Consider the following 23039-nt stretch of genomic DNA (forward strand, 5'->3'; position numbering starts at 1 on the left):
GAAACTAGCAGGGATTCAGAGCCTTACAAAAGATCAAAGATGAGACATTCAGTCAGCACGAAAATGAAAAACTTTCCAGATTCTATTCCTGAGTCCTACCCAACTGCTCATAAATCTGACTTTTAAAAGCATTAAATTACTTTTACACTCCAGAGACAAGACAGAAGTGAAAGAACTTTCAGGACCTAGGGGTTTTGGTTCAAGTGGCAAATTGTAGGAATGTGTCAGAAAACCACAAAATCATTTTGATTAAAGAACTAATGAAGATGTGACATTTAGTTTGCTCTTTTTTGGGATAAGATCTTTAAATATTCTGTCCTCATGAATTTATTACATATTTATTTGGAATGTGCCAGCAGTGTTCTAAAAAAAACTTTCATATGTTTTCTATGCTCCATCTCAATGGTTTTCCCCATATTAGTAAAGAAAAAGTACTTGAGATGCCCCAAAAGACACCAGTTTCCCTTCTGAACATTCTATCAGCATGCAATGAAGACATTATATTATCCACTTGAAGGTAGGCAGTATTCATTATGTAGATATCCTATAATAACAGACTGAAAAATGGAATTGTAGTTGAAATGTTCCATGGATCATTTTTTTTTTTAAGGTCTCAATTCAACTTTAATAGAAACAAAAGGCATTATCTACTATACATACACATCAGTTGGCCTGCCCCCAAGTACAACTCAGGCTATTCTCACCAAGGAAGACTGGCCCCTCCCTAACCCCTAAAGGTAAGACTGCTCCAATCCCAATACATATGGGCTGAGTCTAAGGTCTCATGTTTAAAGTATGACAATAGCAACAAGGTTTGTTCTTATACTTTTCACTGCAGCCTGGCCGTAAGACTAGCCAGGGCTCACTTCTGCTTAGCAAAATATTCTTTGCTCCTCTGGACATCAGGCTTGATGGTATCGCTACCAGGCTTCCAGCCAGCTGGGCAAACTTCACCATGTTTATCAGTGAACTGGAAGGCCTGAACTAATCTCAGAGTCTCATCCACAGAGCGGCCAACAGGGAGGTCATTTACAGTGATTTGGCGAAGGATACCCTTATCATCAATGATAAAAAGGCCCCTGAAAGAGATGCCTTCATCAGCCTTTAAGACGCCATAATCCTGAGCGATGGATCGCTTGGGGTCCGACACCAAGGGAATGTTCATGGGTCCCAGTCCACCTTGCTTCCTGGGTGTGTTGACCCATGCCAAATGACAAAAGTGGGAATCCACAGAGGCACCAATCACTTGGCAGTTGAGCTTCTTGAATTCTTCTGCCCGATCACTGAAAGCGATGATCTCCGTGGGGCACACAAAGGTGAAGTCAAGAGGGTAAAAGAAGAACACAATGTATTTTCCTCTGTAGTCAGACAGGCTAACATCTTTGAATTGACCGTCTGGCATAACAGCTGTGGCTTTGAAGTTGGGGGCAGGGTGCCCAATTTTGGCATTTCCTGAAGACATCTTGCTATATGGCTCGCAGCGACCAAGCAGGTGATCTCCGGCACAAGACAGGAAGCGGAGTCCCCATGGATCATTTTTGAAGTGTTCACTACAAGCAGGACTCACTGAGGCAGTTTCTCACCTGATATTCCTAAGAATTATGTGGTTTTTTTTTTTTATCATATCCTTCTAATAAAGAACCTGATATTCGAAAAGAGTCATGGTTTCCAGTTTCAGCAAGTCAAATGACTATAAAACAGACTAGAATCTACATCTACTCAATACATACATGATAACCATAAGATTATTTTGACAGATATTTTCAATATCAAAAATGTATCCTGGAGCTGGAGGCTAGCTCTAGTCGCATGAGGTTGGGACGTCCCCATGTGGAAGGCCTTCTCCCTAACTTGGGTGTGCTGGGAGCCTTGAGAGGCCCCCAGCCTTCCCCTCTTCTGTCCCGGTCTCCAGCCCTTCAGGGGTGGCAGCCCAGGCGGCCAGAAATGGTGGGTCTTAACTGGGGTGTGCTGAGAATTGCTCGGTTGCGCTGTTTGTCACTGGCAATTTTTGACTAGTCTCTGTTGTGTATGTAAATATTTTAGGGGATTACTATGTTACTCACCCTAAACTGATTGGTGATTGTGCCCCTACCCTAGGGTGTGACCTGGCATTCTGCCCCCACCCTAGGGTAGTACCTGATTCTGCTTCCACCATTGGTTGGTATCTGATCCCACCATTGGGTGTTACCTGATTCTGGTGGATAAAAACAAGAGTCTGTGAAGGCCAGGGCTTTTTGGCTGGAACTGAAGCTGAGTCTTTGGACTTCAGTCTTGTCCACCGAATAAAGCTGGTTATTTCCACGAGCCTGACTGTCTGCGAGCTGTTTACTCGCCGTTTCACCTCAGAACCGTTGGCTAGACAGGGTGGCAGACGCGTGCTCCGAGCTGGAAGAGAAAGGCCTCATCCTCCATCCCTCCATCAGTCAACCTCTTCAGGGGCTGACTTGCAACAGTCCCCATATGGAAAACCGCGTGGGGGCTAGTGCCCCTGCACGCACTGCATGTGTTAAGAGTATCCCTTATCTTTATGTTCGCTTTACGTATCTAGAATGTCCATTTTGTAGTCTTTCCTTTCCCACACCCCTACAAAGCTTAGTTTTACTCCTTAACTCTCTCACCACCCCCAAACATCACTAACCCACATTACTCTTTTTTTTTTTGGGTCACGCCCTGCGGTGCTCAGGGGTTCCTCCTGGCTGTCTGCTCAGAAATAGCTCCTGGCAGGCACAAGGGACCATATGGGACACCGGGATTCGAACCAACCACCTTTGGTCCTGGATCGGCTGCTTGCAAGGCAAACACCGCTGTGCTATCTCTCCGGGCCCTTCTTCTTCTTTTCTTTTTTTATTTTTTTCCACATTACTCTTTTTAACTTTAGTACTACTGCACAATCCTCATCACAGACCAAAGACGTGCATTGTGTGTGACAACCACAAATTTTACAATAGACATAAAATGGACACGTATTTCTTTCGAATATTTTGTGTCTTTTCTTACTAAATATTGTCTTATACAGTGACGATTCTAACCACTTTTTATCTTTATGAGCTGTTCAACAAAGAATTTTGGTGAAAGAGTCCCTCAGTTTAATACTTTTGATTGAACCATGTCACGGGGATTGTTGGACTTGTTCTTATGGCCCCCATATGCGCCAATAACGCCACGTGGCATTGCTCCTTTTTTGCATAGGCACATTAAAATGGGAAAATACCATACATACAAATAAGATCCTATGTAATAGAGATTGGAACACACAAATCTTGTAGTGCAAAGGGACCTTACACCCTGAACATTGACATAACGACCTGGCACAGGCCTCAGAAGAAAGGGCAGTTTCATTCACCCCTAAACCAGGGAAGCCATCCATGAAACATCCAGGTTTGTCTATAACATCACCTGGAAGCAATCCTCTACCACGGAAGACCCTACCACTGCTCAGACATCGACCTGCTCAAAAGAGACTTCCCTTAACTCTAAGAAGACTTAACAACAGCAATGACCTGCTTACAGGACAGGGCTCTCTGCATTGCCCTCTAATGGTGAGGTGAAACGAGAGGACACTCCATATCCTGACTTCAAAGTAGGATATGCGGATTCCAGGATATTTAATACAGAAACATGATACAAAGAACAGAGTCTGTGAGAAAAAAAAAAAGTGTGTTGGCACAACGGACAATGTCTTCGATTGGACGATCTAGCTTGCCTGGAGCCTAGAGCTGGTCTTATTTCAGGAAACTTCAGGGGTCGGGTCTCTTTGTATTTAGGCCAAGGTTTTTTCTTTTCCCTTCCCATAATTTTTTGGTGGGCCTATGCAAACAACACTTGCCACTCTACCACCGTTTTTACTGTGCTCCTTTGTCTCTAATCCTTAAAAAAAAAAAAAAACACTTAAAATTTTTTTTTTTTTTCTACATGCCAAAGTGATACATACATCTTTTGAAGGCTGGTTATAAGGATCTTAAGGGGGCCCATCTTTAGCAGTACCAACTAAGAATTCAGAATTTATAATCTGTAATTACAATGAGAAAGTAACTCCAAAGCATATGAGAAATGTTTCTAGAAATTTTCTTTTTTTTTTTTTCATTTTTTTTTAATTTCTTTTTTTTTCCAGTTAATCCTAAATTGTAGTGCATCTTTTATACTTTTTCTTTTTTTTTTTTAACACCACCCATCACCAGTGCAATATTCCCATCACCAATGTCCCAAGTCTCCCTCCTCCCCACCCGACCCCCGCCTGTACTCTAAACCGGTTCTCAATTTCCCTCATACATTCTCATTATTAGGACAGTTCAAAATGTAGTTATTTATCCAACTAAACTCATCACTCTTTGTGATGAGCTTCCTGAGGTGAGCTGGAACTTCCAGCTCTTTTCTCTTTTGTGTCTGAAAGTTATTATTGCAAGAATGTCTTTCATTTTTCTTAAAACCCATAAATGTGTGAGACCATTCTGCGTTTTTCTCTCTCTCTCTGACTTATTTCACTCAGCATAATAGATTCCGTGTACATCCATGTATAGGAAAATTTCATGACTTCATCTCTCCTGACAGCTGGAAAGCGATATGGAGATTCCTCCAAAAACTGGAAATCGAGCTCCCATACGATCCAGCTATACCACTCCTAGGAATATACCCTAGGAACACAAAAATACAATACAAAAACCCCTTCATTACACCTATATTCATTGCAGCTCTATTTACCATAGCAAGACTCTGGAAACAACCAAGATGCCCTTCAACAGACGAATGGCTAAAGAAACTGTGGTACATATACACAATGGAATATTATGCAGCTGTCAGGAGAGATGAAGTCATGAAAACACTTAAAATTTGATGTTAACTTAAGCTAATATGCATGTACATGGATATGTAAAAAATACTATGCCTCTAATGTTTAAGGAGTTATTAAGTTTTATGGCTTTAGATTGCCTGTGTGCTGTTAAGAAATATTATAATGTGTTACAATCTGAGGACTTGAGGGACAAAGTAATTGTACATGGATTCTGTTTTATTTATCTTAATGTTCTTTGGCTGAAAGTTCAAAGTTAAGATATCAGCAAGGGGATTTCTTCTGAGAATTATGTTACGGGTGATTATCCTTCCACTGTAACTTTACCTTGTCCTCTTTCTTTGCATCTTTGTTCTCATAATTAAAAATTTAAAAAAATTTAAAAAATGTATCCTGAAAGAGTAGGAACTCAGGAAATGAATGATCCTCTGCATTAGAAAAGGTCAGAGAATATTTCCTAAGAATTTAAGAAATTAGCTATTAATAGAAAATATAGTAACAAGGGAAGTTTTGAGAATTGAGGTGAACTTAGAATCTGAAATTTTACCATTCTGTTCATGGTAGAGTTTCATGTATTGTATTCTTTAAATTTTATTTTTATGACCCCCAAAACAAAAGAAAAATACTTAGCAAATCTGACACAACTTGATATTATATATTGTTTCAAAACAAAGTGAGTAAACTATGACACTGTGTTATTACATTTTACTTAAAATCACAAAAAAATCATTATATACTCATATAATAATTGACATTATTCATAGATTCTCCTTGTACAAGGGATCTATTTCATTATCACAGAATAAAAGCTGGGTAGTCACTTTGGTGGATATTAAATTGTGGCATTTATATACAAACATAATGTGTCAAATGTTTTTTATTAAGAGTTCCAAAGCAAAATTTTTGCAGATCCAAGAGATTTTTCTTCAAATCACTGATAGGTTTCTGAAACACACACACACACACACACACACACACACACACACACACACAATATCATGACATCTCCCCCACCCCATCTTGTTTTGGAATAAGGAGTTAGTCCATACCTGCCTTTGCACTGTGCTTACTTCTAGTTCTATGCCCAAACATCATTTCTGGAAATGTTCAGGAGCCTAGGAAGTTGCAGAGTTCTATTCCAGGTCAGCCACATGCAAGGCAGTTCTTATTGTCCTTTAAAAAATATTGTTCCTAGGAGCATTTCCCCACTGTTAAATAAGTTTTATCATCCAGGAAAAGTCAAACTTTTAGATGATGCATCAGGAAATGGATTTTGCCACAATGATCAGAACAAGTAAATTAACTTTGCTTTGATATGGTCATTGTGGACTTGGTGTCTAAGAATTTTTTCAAGTAATTACCTTAGTCCCTAGTAACAATTTATGCTTTAGAGGGTAGGAAATAGGGGCCTGGAGAGATAGCACAGCGGCATTTATCTTGCAAGCAGCCGATCCAGGACCAAAGCTGGTTGGTTCGAATCCTGGTGTCCCATATGGTCCCCCGTGCCTGCCAGGAGCGATTTCTGAGCAGACAGCCAGGAGGAACCCCTGAGCACCGACGGGTGTGACCCCCCCCCCAAAAAAAAAGAGGTTAGGAAATTGGTTCCTTTGGTTCTTCATTTAACACTCGTTTTTAAGGTTTATTAAATATGGAGGGTAAAAGTATATGCGACTCAGTCTTTTCCCAAAGAAGGACAGACAAACAGATTAGAACATGAAAAGATTGGAATATTACAGAGCTCTAGAGTACTGTTATTAGTGCATATACTATAAACTATAGCAAAGATCTACTGGCATTCAGAACCTGAAGAGCCTGGTCTGCCCCAAAGCCAGATAAGAGAGCTAACTATGCAAGTCTTACTTCCATGTTACCAACACCTTGAGAATGAGTGATCGGAGACACAACCACCTATGGTGAAATGGACTCCAATTTCCCTAAACTTGCCATCCATAACTTTGTTATTCCATTACTTGTTCTCACATAAGATGACCATTTTGATATCATACCAAGTACATTTGAAATTTTTCTGGTTCTCAACCCAGAGCTCAGAAAGCAGAATATTCTGAAGAATGGGTTCTTTAGATGTTTAGAAAGAACACTTTTAGCCACATCTGGGTCTGAGAATGAGGCAACTGAACAGTCACCTTCAGGATGGGGACTTGTCATCAGAGGAAGCCAACCTGGTCAGAGGCTTCAGCTTTCTCCCTCTCCTGCCCACCGCCGACCCCTGGAGAAGGAGTGGGTGGGTTCTGAGTCCAGTTCTCAAGGGCTAATGAAGTGGTCAATTGTCCCTCCATAATAATTTTAAAAAGTGAGTTATGCTCTACCTGCTACCCTCATCACTCATAGCAAGTCCATTGTTTCCTGAGTTCTCTGCACATAATCCACCCTGGGTGGCAGTTCTGGAAAAAGCTGAATTTGGGCTCCCTCGCATGAAGTCTCTAGGATTCTCCGTCCTTGGCCAGAGCGACAGCTCCGAGGTGACGCTTTGCCTTGCAGGCGCCGACCCCGGAGGGATGGAGGTTCGATCCCCGGTTCCCATGTGGTCCCGGGAGCCTGCCAGAGCGATCTGAGCGCGGAGCCAGGAGGAGCCCTGAGAGTGGCCGAGCCCCGCAGACCTTGGGCTAGGGGAAGCCGGCTGGAGGGGCCGCGGGGCGGAAAGCGGGGGCGGCCCGCCGAGGAGGGGCCGAGCAGTCCCGGAGCCCCAGGGCGGAGCATCTGCAGGTGCGCCGCGAGCAAACGACGCTGGAACCCGAGGCCGGGAGGGAGCGCTGCTCGCACGGAGCCCCAACTGCTGGGCACCGGATAGTTTACACACGTATCGTGTTATCTCAATTGCAAGACTGAGTACAGAACGCTTATATTTCAATATTCACATGTTTATATAAAATACCTTTATATATGATACAGCTGATATCGCATTAAATATATTATCCTGTTCCATACTTATATTTCATCTCTGCCTATGCAGATATTTGATGTGTATGATTGAATAGACTTACATCAAATATAAAATATTAGATATTCACATGACAGGCAGATGATTTTCCTTCCTCTTACATGCCTCCAAGTTCATAGCCTAAGACATAGTTTCGGGGTCTCCAAAGTGCAAGTTGTCACTGAAGTTGCCAATATTGGTAGAAGACACAGAACGAGGGGTAAGAAATCCAACTGGCACTTTCGCCAGATGTGCAGAGCACTGAAGCAAGTTCCTGCTTCCTCCCTGTTTGTGCTCCCATTCCAATGATCCTGGGACACCTACTGCTGGGAGAATCTCCTGGGATGTCTCCACACCAGCTCAGAAATGCTAAACCAGGGACCTGAGCGGTAGTGCAGCTGTGACTGGTTTGCCTTGCGCGAAGCTGACCCAGGAAGGACCTCCATTTGAACCCTGCATTCCATATGGTCCCCCAAGCCAGGAGCTATTACTGAGTACACAGCCAGTAGTGACTTCAGAGAGTCACAGGTTGGGCCCAAAAAGCAAGAAAAGAAAAAAGAAAAAAAAAGATAAAGAAATGCTAAACCAGAACAGAGACTAGTCAAAGAAAGCAGCATGCAAGTGGCTTTCAAGCAACATACTGGAAATGGGAAATCAATGCCAAGTTTGTGTTTGCTTGTTTGGTTTGTTATTTATCAAAAAGCATTTTTCTCAATGCTAAATGACAAGAAATATAACTGTCAGAATTACAATTGTTGACACAATTTTAATAAGCATGACAAAAGATTTCACTGGGATTGAACTAAAAACACTCTGAAACATATAACTCATAAAACCAACTCAGACCAGAACCCACTTGGAAAGGTGTACCAGTGAGAGCTCGAAGTTGATATTATAATAATTGCAGGGCATTAAGATCAGGTATGGTCAAATCCTCCTCACTTTGTTTTGGTGATTGTATTACACTATTCATCATTCCATTCAAAACTTTGATGATCAATTTAAAAATAAAAATTATGTAACTTTGGACTTGGTCTTCTTCCTTTCAGAAATCTGGTCCAAACATACTCTGGAAAAGATTCCCATGAACAGGAACCTCAATCAATATTAGAGCAAAGCAGGATGACCTAAGATGAAAAATAGGACAATGACTTGTATCGATGCTATCCACTCAGATCAACTACTCTGTGGCAGGTTGAAAAGCTGTGTTTGATGCAGACTTAATAACGTTGAACTCTTTCATAGCACCATGTGAATGTAGAAAGAAAGAAGTGGTAACTATATCATTACTTTAATTGTTTTTAAGGTATGCATATCATTCTAAAGGCTATATAGTAAAAACAGTAAGGGTATACTTTTATATTTTTCAACGCCTAAATAATTAAATATGGGCTATTTTAGCTGGTCAGAATGAAAATGGAGTTTTTCTCTAAAAAAGACAATTCTGAAGACTAGAGATTGTACAGCAGATACAAGAAAATGTGTGCTAGGAACTTAAATGATACCCTTGGTTTTTCCTAAATATATTAACTTTCAAATAGGATTTGAACCCTAAGATTTTGAAATCAGAGTTGAATATATGTTGGGGTAACCGGTTCTCACAAGGCTCATGGGAAATGGTTTCTGTCCCACAGAGCTCAGGTATCCAACTAGTTCATAGCTATAAAAGGCTGTTTGGCCTTTATAAGATATTATCTTGCCCTTGGCCACCATTTCTTTTGGGACATGTAAAAGTATCTTCCACATAGTTCATGCATTAATCAGATATACATCAGACATTGCTCCTGGCAGGCACGGGAGCCCATATGGGATGCTGGGATTTGAACCACTATCCTTCGGCATGCAAGGCAAACGCCTTACCTCCATGCTATCTCTCTGGCCCCAATTCTCTGTTCTTTTTCAGATTGGTTTTTGAGTGTCAGATCTCAGAGGTTCCTCTGGCTCTGAGCTCAGAACTCACTCCTGGAGGCATGTGTTGGGCAACCTTATGGGAAACCGGGGATGGGGCCTGGACAGAACACTGCAAGGAAATCACCCTCCCACTGTGCTATTTGACCCAAGGCTGTATTTTGGGTATTTGTTTTTAGAAACCCAACAGTCTGGTATGGAGGGGACAACACATGAAGTCCATCTGGTCATCAGCATGTTGTAAGTGGGATCAGATGTGGGGGGAAAGATGCCCTGCAGTTGTCCTAGTGCAAAAGGCAGAACTTCCGGATGTGGCTAGATCCCTAAGGCAGAGACAGAGAGACACAGAGAGAGACTGACAGAGAAAGAGAATTGCTGGATCCCAATTGGGTGATTAGAGGGAGCATGCATAGTGCCAATTCTTTCTTTGCATGCTGTGTCCTCCCTGTCCCTCACATGGCCCCCTTGGATCCCAGATATTCTGGCCTTGTCCAAACAAGCAAAGCAAAATTTATTTAATTAAAAATGCACATGGAAATCCTTTTGATTTTTTTTATTTATTTAAGAATGCAAGGCTTTAGTTACTTAGTTCGTTTTTTTGGATGGCCACACCCAGGGGTGCTCAGCGGTTCCGCCTGGCTGTATGCTCAGAAATCGAACCTGGCAGGCTCTGGGACCATATGAGATGCAGAGACCATCCGGGGTCGGCCGTGTGCAAGGCCAATGCCATCCCCGCGCTGCCATTGCTCCATACGTGTTCTTATCCATCAGCAGCAGGGCCATGTCTATGACAAATGCCTTATCGCTGTGCTATCTCTCTGGCCCCTGATATAGATGATTGACTAGATTTACATCATATATAAATGTTAGATATTCACATGACAAACAAATGATTTTCTTTCCTCTTACATGCCTCAAAGTTCATAGCCTAAGACATAGTTATTGGGTTTTCAAAGTGCAAGTTTTCACTGAAGATGCAGAAGACACAAAGAAGACCTAAGGAAACCACAGTGGGACTTTCGCCAGGTATGCAGAGCACTGAAACAAGTTCCTGCTTCCATCCTATTTGTTCTCTCATTCCAATGATCCAGGGACACCTACTGCTGGTAGAATCTCCTGGGATGTCTCCACACTTGTTCAGAAATACTAAACCAGGATCGAAGCTATAAATAGTGCAGTGGGAGGGTGTTTGCCTTGCACAATGCTGAACTAGGACAGACCTTTGTTTGACCCTCAGCTGAACCCTACGGTCTCTTATGGTCCCCCAAACCAGGAGTGATTTCTGAGTTCTGAGCACACAACCAGTAGTGACCACAGAGAGTCACAGGGTGAGGCCCATAAGTTAAGGAAAAAAAAAAAGACAAAGAAAAGAAATGCTAAAGCAGAACAGTGACCAGCCAGGAAAAACAGCATGGAAATGGCTTTCAACCACCATACTGGAAATGGGACATCAATGCAAACTTTGTGTTTGCTTGTTTGTTTTGTTATTTATCAAAATGTATTTTCTCAGTGCTAACTATCATGGAATATAATTGTCAGAATTATACTTGTTGACACAATTTTAATAAGCATGACGAAAGATTTCACTGGGATTGAACTAAAAATACTCCGAAAAATATCACTCTCACAAAATCAACTCAGACCAGAACCCACTTGGAAAGGTGCACCAGTGAGAGTTGAAATTGATTTTGTAATAAGAGCAGGGCATTAAGATCATGTATGGTCAAATCCTCCTCACTTTGTTTTGGAAATTGTATTAAACTATACATCATTCCTTTAAAAACCTTGATGATCAATTTGAAAATAAAAATATATGTAACTTTGGACTTGGTATTCTTCCTTTCAGAAATCTGGTCCAAACATACTCTGGAAAAGATTCCCATGAACAAGAACCTCAATCAATATTAGAGCAAAGCTGGATGACCTAAGTTGAAAAATAGGACAATGACTAGTATCAACGCTATCCACTCAGATCAACTACTCTGTGGCAGTTTGAAAAGCTGAGTTTGATGCAGACTTAATAACGTTGAAGTGTTTCATAGCACCATGTGAATGTAGAAAGAAAGAAGTGGTAACTATATCATTATTTTAATTGTTTTCAAGGTATGCATATCATTCTAAAGGCAATATAGTAAAAAACATTAAGGATATACTTTTATATTTTTCAACTCCTACATAATTATATATGGGCTATTTTAGCAGCTCAGAATGAAAATGGAGGTTTTCTCTAAAAAAGACTAGAGATTGTACAGCAGGTACAAGAAAATGTGTGTTAGGAACTTAAACGATACCCTTATTTTTGTTTGTTTGTTTGTTGTTAAACGATACCCTTGGTTTTGCCTAAATATATTAACTTTCAAATAGGATTTGAACCCTAAGATTTTGAAATCAGAGTTGAATATATGTTGGGGTAACTGGTTCTCTCAAAGCTCGTGGGAAATTGTTTCTGTCCCACAGAGCTCAGGTACCCAGCTAGTTCATAGCTATGAAAGGCTGTTTGGCATTTATAAGGTATTGTCTTGCCCTTGGCCACCATTTCTCTTGGGACATGTAAAAGTATCTTCCACATAGTTTATGCATTAATCAGGTATTCATCAGAAATTGCTCCTGGCAGGCACGGGAGCCCATATGGGATGCTGGGATTTGAACCACCATCCTTCAGCATGCAAGGCAAACGCCTTACCTCCATGCTATATCTCTCTGGCCCGAATTCTCTGTTTTTCTTTTTCAGATTGGTTTTTGAGCATCAGCTCTCAGGGGTTCCTCTGGCTCTGAGCTCAGAACTCACTCCTGGCAGGCATGGGTTGGGCAACCTTAAGGGAAACCGGGGATTGGGCCTGGATAGAACACTGCAAGAAAATCACCCTCCCACTGTGGTATCCAACCCAAGGCTGTATTTTGGGTGTTTGTTTTTGGAAACGCAACAGTCTGGTATGGAGGGGACAGCACGTGAAGGCCATCTGGTCATCAGCATGGTGTAAGTGGGATCAGATGTGGGGGGAAAGATGCCCTGCAGTTGTCCTAGTGGAAAAGGCAGAATTTCCGGATGCAGCTAGATCCCTATGGCAGAGACAGAGAGACACAGACAGACTGACAGAGAAAGAGAATCGCTGGATCCCAATGGGGTGAGTAAAGGGAGCATGCATAGTGGCCAATTGTTACTTTGCATGCTGTGTCCTCCCTGTCCCTCACATGGCCCCCTTGGATCCCAGATATTCTGGCCTTGTCCAAACAAGTAAAGCCAAATTCATTTAATTAAAAATGCACATGGCAACCTTTTGATTTATTTAGTTAAGAATGCAAGGCTTTATTTATTTAGTTCGTTTTTTTTGAGGGCCACACCCAGGGGTGCTTAGCGGTTCCACCTGGCTCTAGGCTCAGAAATCGAACCTGGCAGGCTCTGGGGCCTTATGAGATGCAGAGTCTGGAACCCGGGTCCGTCCCGGGACGGTCGCGTGCAAGGCCAATACCATCCCCGCGCGGCTATTGCTCCATCCGTGTGCTCAATCCGTCAGCAGCGGGGCCATAGGTCGCGATCGCTCCTTCCCCTCCACCCCGCCCCGATTCCTGCTTTCCTGGACCGCGGTCCCTTCTCGCCTCGTGCGGACTCGGCCTGCGACGCGGGATTCCCGGGAGTCAGGCCACGCCCCCAGCGGCCAGCCGCCCGCCCAGCGGCGCTTCCGCGGTGGTCCGTTGTAGCCCCGCCCCTAGGGTGTGGCTCTGCCGTTCCTCCTTCTGGGATTGGTCTTCTGCTAGCCACGCCCCGCGGCCCTCTTAGCCCCGCCCAGCGCTATATAGACCAGTTCCCCCTCCTCTCCCGGGTCGCCTCGGCACTGGCATCGAAGTCGCCTCGTCGCTCTGAGGCTCCCGCCGGCGGCTCCGACCTCGAACCCCACGTCGCCCCGGATCTCCCGCACGACTCCCCGCGGCCGATGGCGTCTCTGGACGACCTGCCGGACCTGGTGCTGCTGGCGATCCTGTCGCTCCTCCCGGTGCGCGAGCGGGTCCGCAGCGCCAGGTGAGGCGGGTCCCGGGCGCCCCGAGTTCTGAGCCCCTGGGCCGCCCTGACTCGGGCTTCGCCTCCCTCTCTCCCTCCTGCCCTCAGGGTCTGCCGGCGCTGGATGAGGCTCATGCGGGACCCCTCGGTGTGGCGACACGCGGACCTGCCCCTCCAGGAGGTATGGGGAGCAGCCGGGCCCCGATCAGGGCCAGGGAGGGGGCCACGAACTCTGCTGTTGGGGGGGGGGGGAAGAATGCACAGGGACCAACTCGCACCTGCAGTGAATGGACTCCTCCAGCAGGGAGCCAAGCAGCCAGGGCCACCTGCAGAGGACAAGTGCCTGCGGGGGGCGATTGCAGGGCAGTGGCAGGTCCAGGCTCAGTCACCCCGGGTACCGATGAGGTCCCCCCACAACCCGCCAGGGGTTCTTGAGCACAGTGCTCGGGTTGGCGCTAATCACGGCTGGGTGTGGTGATAGATAGATAGATAGATAGATGGATGGATGGATGGATGGATGGATGGATGGATGGATGGATGGATGGATGGATGGATAGGTAGGTAGGTAGGTAGATAGATAGATAGATAGATAGATAGATAGATAGATAGATAGATAGATAGATAGATAGATAGATAGATAGATAGATAGATAGATAGATAGATAGATAGATAGATAGATAGAGATATTCAGAGATAGTGCTGGAGACATTGCAGATGGACGTGAACTTGCCGTTTATGACAGTGCCGGCACCTCAAAAATATTCTTTTTTTAGTTTTTGATTTTCTGGGGTCACACCCGGTGAAGCTCAGGGCTTACTCCTGGCTCTGCACTCAGAAATCGCTCCTGGCTTGAGGGACCATATGGGACCCCAGGAGATCAAACTACAGTCCACCCTAGGCTAACACAGGCAAGGCACAAGCCTTACCCCTTGTGCCACCGCTCTGGCCCCTCATGGATATTCTTGAGAACTGAGCAGAATTAACGCTCAGCTCTTCTGGTGTGTTTCCAACAAATTGAAGGAATCTTAAAAATGTATATTCTGGGGGACAAGAGCAGAGCATACGGGTAAGACATTTGGCTTCACACTGCTGCCTGGTGGGATCTGTTCATTCCACAGCGTCCCATAGTGTCCTCCAAGCCAGTTACGATTTCTGAGTACATAGCCAGAAATCCCTGTGTGTCACCGTCACCGGGTCTGGCCCAAAAATAAAAAAAAATTTTTTAATTCTTTTTATTACTTTGAGAATGGGGATTTGAGCCATATCTGGTATTAATCAGGGTCTACCCTTGCCTGGATGGGGCATATTTGGTGTACTCTCATCCTACACAGAAAAGTGGCATTGAACTCCAGGCTCCCAAGTACCAAGCTTGTTCCCCAGATAGAAACAATCTAACAATAGTTCTCTAGCCTACCCTCCCCCGCGCTTTTCAAGATTGTTTTTGGGTCTCAGCTTGGACACTCAGGGATTCCTCTGGCCTCTGCACTCAGAAATCACTTCTGGCAGGCCATGGGGACTCTATGGTAAGCCAAGGATTGAACCTGGGTCGATCACACTCAAGGCAAAAACCCACCCCTTTGTGCTATCACTCTGGCTCTGCCCTGACTTATTGGGTGTAGTTTTTAGACACCACAAGAGTCCTGTATGAAGGGAAACAGCACCAGCAGACCACCCTGTGGGTCCTCAATATGTTGTAGCAGATCAAAATGAGTGATAAAAGATGCCCGGCATGTGTTAGAACTGGGAAAAGGCAGAATTTCTGGGGAGTGAATGGATTGCTTGCGAGGGAGAGAGGAACATAGATAGAGACAGAGAGAGACAGACAGACAAACTGCATGTTTAGAAGGCAAGCGTGTAGGCCCAGAGAGATAGCACAGTGGCTTTGCCTTGCAAGCAGCTGATCCAGGACCAAAGGTGATTGGTTATAATCCTGTTGTCCCATATGGTCCCCCGTGCCTGCCAGGAGCTATTTCTGAGCAGACAGCCAGAAGTAACCCCTGAGCACCGCCAGGTGTGGCCCAAAAACCAAAAACCAAAAAACAAACAAACAAAAAAAAGAAGGCAAATGTGTGTACAGGCCTTCGTTTACAAGATTTAGGATCACAGGGCTCACCCAGTGGATGTAAAGAAACAGGGAGCAGCTATGCCTCTATTTGGGGGCTGACCATCTCGAAGCCCAGATGCTCCCAAGCTCACCTGTTACCTGCCTACCTCTCTAGGTGCGCTTCAGGATCATCTGGCATGTCCTGCGCCGCTACATAAGGTCCAACCTGCAGTCTCTGTGTCTGCAGGGCTACGTGCAGTCAAAATCTATATTCAACTCTACATTCCATAGCATTCATCCAGAGCTCTTCAAGGTGCTGGGCCAGAAGTGCCCCCACCTGCAGCACCTCAGCATCCATTTGGCTAGACTTTGCTCCGTCCCCATGGGCAGCCTGCCTCCCACACTGTTACGCCTGGAGCTGCACCGTTGTAACATCTCCCGGGTTTGGATGGCACGTAAGGAGGACGAGGACGCGCTGCCTCACCTGCAGCAGCTGGTGCTGAACCACGTGCCCACCTTCGAGGACCGCCACCTGAGGCGCCTCACTTGCTTCCCTGCACTGCGCTCTCTCATCCTCTGTGGCACCTACAGACTCACCCAGGAGGGGCTGGACAGTGGCCTACGTGAGCTGAGCCACCTGCAGAGGATCGAGGTTCTGGGCCGCTGGATCTCCACTGACAGTGTCCTGCAGGCCATCAGCCGCCACCTTCGGGATGTGCGCCACATCCGAGTGACTGTGGGGATCCTCACAGCCACAGGCCTGCAGGCGCTGGAGGGGCTCCCCAAGCTGGCCAGGCTCAGTCTTCTCTCGAAGTGTGGCACTGGTGAAGTGTGCCTGATCCCATTTGCAGCCCTCCTCTCCTCCTGCCTCACCTTGCCCCGGCTGAGGGTCCTGGAGCTGCAGGGGCCGGGCTGGGAGGGGCAGGAAGCTGAGGCGATGCTGAAGAAAGGGTTGCCCCACTGTCGGGTCATTGTTGGGGCGGCTCCTCCAAGACCACGGACTGGTAGAAGTACACCACCAATCCGAAGAATTCTAAAAATTTCCCGCTGGGATGTCTGTCCTTATTTTGGGGCTGGAGGGAGAGCATGGATGTAAGGTGTTTGCCTTTCATGCAGAAGGACAGTGGTTCAAATCCTGGCATCCTATATGATCCCACAATCCTGCCACTAGTGATTTCTGAGCATAGAGCCAGGAGGAATCCCTGAGTTCTGTCGGGTGTGATCCAAAAACCAAAAAAAAAAAAAATTTTTTTTTAATTTTAAATTTTATTTTGTTGGGGTTGGAGAGTTGGCGCTAGAGATAAGGTGTCTGCCTTGCAAGCGGTAGCCAAGGAAGGACCGTGGTTCGATCCCCCGGCGTCCCATATGGTCCCACCAAGCCAGGGGCAATTTCTGAGCGCTTAGCCAGGAGTAACCCCTGAGCATCAACGTGTGTGGCCCAAAAAACAAAAACAAGTTTTTTATTTTGCGAAGGGCAATTGAAATCATTCCAGGGACCATTCAGTGGCTTCTCTGGCTGGTTATTCAGGAGGGCACAACTTGTGGTGCCCAGAGGAAATGGAGGTGCTGGGCATTGAACTCCAGGCTCCTGAGTCCAAACTTATGCTCCAGATATGAACTAACTCTCAGGGCCCATTTGTGGGTGCTCCCGCCGCCTCCTGCCCGCCCTGGCCACTGTCGCTAAGGCCGCACCCACCACCACGGTGTGATTGGCCAGTGCCTCCGCCACATTTGGGGGTGGGCGGCAGGCCCCGCTGTGCCATAAACCTCTCCATCGCATCGGCCGCCGCCACCATCCGCCATCCACCAAAGCAAGTCCTCGTCCTGCTGGCTCCTGTCAGTGCTGGGGCTCGTCCTTGTTGGCTGGCAGAATTCGAGGCGCTCGGGAAGATGGCCAGGCCCTCCGCCTACACCCACATTGCAGACTGCTGCTCGCACCAGGGGCAGGGCAGCTTGAGGGTGTTGTTATGTTACTGATCCTTTCCTAATCAATAATTGTGCCCTGCCCTCGGGTGTGACCCGGCATTGTGCTCCCTCCCGAGGGTGGTACCTGATCGGCTACCAGGTATTGAGCACCTCAGTCTTCAGGAAGTGCTGGTCCTCTTCAAGGTGCTGGGCCAGAATTCCCCCCCTGCAGTGCCTGAGCGTGCACATGGCCGACCTGCTGCTCATCCGCCATGGCCAGCCTTCCTCGCACCCTGCACCGGCTCAAGATACACAGGTGTGACCTTTCCATGTCCCGGATGGAATGCTTACCTGGAGCAGGTGGGCTGCACTGTGTGCTCTCCTTCCAGGACTGCCACCTAAGGTGACTCAGCTGCTTCTAGGGTCGTGCTGGCTCATTCTGGGTGGCATCTACTGCCCCACCGAGGCGGGAAAGTACGGGCTGGCAGGAGCTGAGCCCCTGCAGAGAATCCAAGTGCTGGGCTGGACCATACCATCAGCCTCCACCTTCACGACGTGTGCCATATCCAGAGAACCATTGAGAGCCTCTTCGCTAGTGGCCTGGCATCGGTGGAAGGGATCCCCACACTGGAGCAGCTCAGTGTCTTGGCAACAACCGATTCTGGGGACATATGAACCTTCGCTGCAAAACTGCTCTCCTCCTGCCTCACTTTGGCCCGGCAGAGGGTCTTGGATTTGCAAGAAATATGCTGGCAGTGGCAGAAATCTGTGGCGACGATGAGGAAAGGGCTGGTCCACTCTCGGGTCATTGTCAGAGCTGGTCTCCCCCAGACCATGAACTGGTGGACGTCAGCCAGCAAACCACTGAATTCTTGCAAGTTCCCCAAGATGCGGTGAGCACAAGGATAGGAATGTGGATTCTGAGGTATATTGGGAGCCCATAGCCCTTAGAAGAATCTGCAACTTGATGGGCTGCAGGTCCTACGAAGATGCTGAGGGTGGGGTACTGTCAACTTCTCAGGGACCTGCCTGAGGCTTAACTGATGCTGTCAGTATTCAGTCACCAAGTCCCAACCCCTGTCCCCCCAAATGCCTCCAGAAAGCCAGAGAACAGGATAGGGGCCCGAGGGTGAGGGTGAGGTGCACCCTTGGGCACCTTGGGCAGAGGTCTGAGGCGTTCTAGAAGGATTTCTACAACCCATAGTTGGACTCATGCAGGCTGGCATGTGATCCAGGGTACAGATTGCTGCGATGGTTCCAAATGTTCTCTGCCAAATCTTCTTTTTCTTAACTCATTTTCCACCTGTGGTTGGTTAGCACAGTACAGATTATGTTTTTCTCTTCATGAAACACACATTGTTTTGTTTTCCAAAGAGTGCACTGCGTTCACTATTCCTAGACCAGGGCGTGAGCGTCAGTGCGTCAGCACCATGAGGAGGGATTTTCCAGGCATCAACCGCTGTGGGATCCATCTGATATGCCTTTGGGTCCCCTGAGACTGCAGGAGTGATTTCTGGGACAGTGCCAGGAGGAACTTCCGAGCATGCTGGGTGTGGCCCATTAACAATATGAGTATTAGCATTGTGATATTAAATATTAATAGTATATCATATTAAATGTTAACACATAAAGGATTTTATTTACATAACATACACATATAATTACATATTATATAATGACATACTATATGAACCACTTGAAAGACACATATGCTAGGGCACTGGGGATCTTTTATTTATTTATTTTTTGGGGGGGGCCACACCCAATGAGGCTCAGGTTCCCCTTGGCTCTATGCTCAGAAATCGCTCCTGGCTTGAAGGACCATATGGGATGCTGGGGATTGAACAGGTCTGTCTTGGGCAGCAGCGTGAAGGCAAATAACTACCACTAGTAGTACATGTCAATGACACTGGTCATGCTTGGGCTGGAAAATTCAGAGAAATTTAAAGAGAAAAAGAGAGGCTCGGGTGCTTTGCCAGCTGCCGACTTGGGATGGACCTTAGTTCAATCTCCAGCATCCCTTAGGGTCGGATTTCTGGTGATGCACAAAAAATTCAGCAGTGCTGGCCATTGAGTGGACTTTAGTGAGCCTGGGTGTCCCAGGCTCCTGAGTACCAAACTGGTGCTCCAGAAATGAATCAACTTCTGGCTCCCGTTTTTCTGTTGAAGTTTGTGTTTGGGACCTCTGGGCTCTGTGTTCAGAGATCACTCCTGGCAGAATCGAAGAACTCCATGGAATACAGAGGATAGAACTTGGGTTGACCATGTGCAAGGTTAACACCCACCCTACTGTGTGATCAGTCAAGCTTTGAGCTGATTATTGGGGATTGTTTTGGTATGTTCTGTGATGGAGGGAGGACAACAATGGCAGGGCATGTTGGTCCTCAACGTGTTGTAACAGAGATCCAAATGGGTGAATAAACATGCACTGCAGTGTCCTAACATGGAAAACGCAGAACTGAGAGAGTGGAGTTGAGGGGAGGAGAGACAGAGAGAAATAGATATGAGGGAGGAGGGGGAGAGGGAGAAAGAGGAGTCGATCCCAATTGGGGTGGGGGGAGAGACTTAGAGATAAAGAGACAAAAAAGAGAGAATGGATGGGTCACCATTAGTGGGGGACAAAAGAGACAGAGAGAACTTGAGCATGTGTAAAAGACATGCTGTGTACAGCACTTGCTTATCATGGCTCTCCAAGATCCTCATAATGCTCCTGGGTCTTTTCAACTTACTGGTCTATAAGTGACCCTACCTGCAGCCCCAGAGCCTGCACGTGTCCAACCTGCCACTCATCCCCATGACCAGCCTTCCCGGCACTCTGTGCCAGCGGCAGAGGCACAGCTGTGATCTCCCTGGTCTTGATGGGGGCACAGGAGGACACTGACCCGCCTGGAGCCGCTGGTTGGTGCTGAACCTTGTGCCCACCTTCAGGGTCTGCCGCCTGCTGCGCCTCAAGTGCTTCTGGACTTCTGGGCACTGCGATGGCTCATGCTGAGCGGCACCTTCCAGATATTCGGGCTACTTAGTGCCACGTTTGTGCCCCAGCTGATGACCTTTCAGGTCCCTGTTTTTCTTTTTTTTTTTCTTTTGCTTTTTGAGTTTGGTTTTTGAGCCACTACTGGCCGCTCTCAGAGGTTCCTCTGGCTCTGAGCTCAGGACTCACTCCTGGCAGGCTTGGGTTGGGCGACCTTATGGGAAACCAGGGATTGGGCCTGGGTAGAACACTGTAAGGAAATCACCCTCCCACTGTGCTATCATTCTGACCCACGCCTGTATTTTGGGTGTTTATTTTTGGAAACTCAACCGTGTGGTATGGAGGGGTACAACATTTGATGGTCTGCCCGTGGGTCATCAGCATGTTGTAAGTGGGATCAGATGTGTGAGGAAACATGCCCTGCATGTGTCCTATGGAAAAGGCAGAACTTCCGGAAGTGGCTGGATCCCAATGGCAGAGACAGAGAGACCTAGACAGAGACTGGTATAGAAAGAGAATGGCTGGATCCCAATGGGGTGAGTGAGAGGGAGCAGGCATATTGGGGGGAATTCTTACTTTGCATGCAGTGGCCTCCCCACCCCTCACATGACTCCCTTGGACATCAGACTTTCTGGCCTGATCCAAAGAAGTAAAACTAGAGGTATTCAGCTAAATATGTATACTGCGCTAGCATTCAGTCCCTCATATTGTTTGTTTCTTTGGTAAGTGCCCACCCTGCGCCGCTTAGGGGTTGCTTCTGGCTCTGGCCCCTCATAAATGCACACTCCAGGCGGGCTCAGGATAAAACAGCGGATGGCAGGGACTGAACCTGGGGAGGCTGCATGCAAGGCCAAACCCTCCCCGCCTTGCTCTGGCTCCAGCCCCCAGTTCCATGTTCTCAGTCCCGTCAGCGTCGGGGCCATACCTCCGCGATCCTTCCTTCCCATCCTCCCGCCCCACTTTGCTGCTTCCCCAATGCTGTCCCTGGGTTTTCTCCATGCAGACTCAGGCATGGTCTTGGCAAGGCTTCCCAGGGTCAAGCCCCGCCCACAAGGCACGCCCCGCCCCGAGCAGTCCACGGCCCCGCCCGAGGCGCCTTCCAGGATAGCCACGCCCAGGACGCCGGAGCCCCACCTTTTCCGTGTGGCTCTGCGGCTTCTCTTTCTCGGATTGGTCTTCCTGGCAGCCACGCCCCTAGGCCCTCCTAGCCCCGCCCCGTCCATATATACCAGCCCCGCCTCCTCGCCCTCTGCACAGTTGCAGCGACGCTCTGAGGCTGCAGCCCGAGGACTGCGACCTTGTCGCCCCAAACCCCCAGGATCGCCTCGGGGACCCCGCGGGCTGACGGCGTCTCTGAAGGCCCTGCCGGACTCGGTGCTGCTGGAGCTCCTCTCGCTCCTCCGGTGCGGGAGCGGGTCCGCTTCGCCAGGTGACCCGGGCCTGGGGCTGCCTGAGCCCTGAGCCTTCTTGGTCGTCTGCCCCGGGGTTCGCTTCCCTCTTTCTCCTCGGGTCTGCCGCAGCTGGGGATTCCCGCGGGACCGTGGCGACACGTCGACCTGCCGCTCCAGGAGGTTGGGGGGCTTCCCTGGAACCCCGATCAGGGCCAGGATGGGGCCACTAGAAGCGGGTGTCCAGGCGCACCTTCACGGGGAAATGATGCCAGGGCCCGGCTGGCGTCTGCAGTGATCTGACATCCCGGGAAGGGCAGCCGAGCAGCCAGATCCACCAGCAACTTGGCAACAGAAAGGATAAATTTCTACATCCTGTAGTTGGCCTCAGGCAGGTTGTCCTATGGTCAAGGGTACAAATTGCTGAGACGGTTCCCAAAGGTTCTCTGTCATATCTTCTTGTGGTTTCCTTCCTTCCTTCCTTCCTTCCTTCCTTCCTTCCTTCCTTCCTTCCTTCCTTCCTTTCTTTCTTTCTTTCTTTCTTTCTTTCTTTCTTTCTTTCTTTCTTTCTTTCTTTCTTTCTTTCTTTTCTCTCTCTCTCTCTCTTTCTTTCTTTCTTTCTTTCTTTCTTTCTTTCTTTCTTTCTTTCTTTCTTTCTTTCTTTCTTTCTTTCTTCTCTCTCTCTCTCTCTCTCCCTCCCTCCCTCCCTCCCTCCCTCCCTCCCTCTTTCTTTCTTTCTTTCTTTCTTTCTTTCTTTCTTTCTTTCTTTCTTTCTTTCTTTCTTTCTTTCTTTCTTTCTTTCTTTCTTTCTTTCTTTCTTTTTGTTTTTGGGTCACACCTGGCCGTGCTCAGGGGTTACTCCTGGCTGTCTGCTCAGAAATAGCTCCTGGCAGGCACGGGGGACCATATGGGACACCGGGATTCGAACCAACCACCTTTGGTCCTGGATCGGCTGCTTGCAAGGCAAACACCGCTGTGCTATCTTTCCGGGCCCTCTTTCTATCTTTTCTTTCTTTCTTTCTTTCTTTCTTTCTTTCTTTCTTTCTTTCTTTCTTTCTTTCTTTCTTTCTTTCTTTCTTTCTCTCTTTCTTTCCCTCTTTCT

The 23039-nt window shown here is 47.1% G+C and overlaps 1 protein-coding gene across 1 annotated transcript; it reads right to left on the reverse strand.

Annotated features, from left to right (window-relative positions):
• Window positions 1-835: 835 nt before the first annotated feature.
• On the reverse strand, window positions 836-1514 carry LOC126029681 (peroxiredoxin-1). The gene has a single exon (XM_049787992.1). It carries the CDS (start codon window positions 1460-1462, stop codon window positions 863-865), a length of 600 nt encoding a protein of 199 aa, XP_049643949.1. The 5' UTR covers window positions 1463-1514; the 3' UTR covers window positions 836-862.
• Window positions 1515-23039: the final 21525 nt, after the last annotated feature.

The sequence above is a fragment of the Suncus etruscus genome, chromosome 15 (genome assembly GCF_024139225.1).
Source record: "Suncus etruscus isolate mSunEtr1 chromosome 15, mSunEtr1.pri.cur, whole genome shotgun sequence".
NCBI classification, from domain to species: domain Eukaryota; kingdom Metazoa; phylum Chordata; class Mammalia; order Eulipotyphla; family Soricidae; genus Suncus; species Suncus etruscus.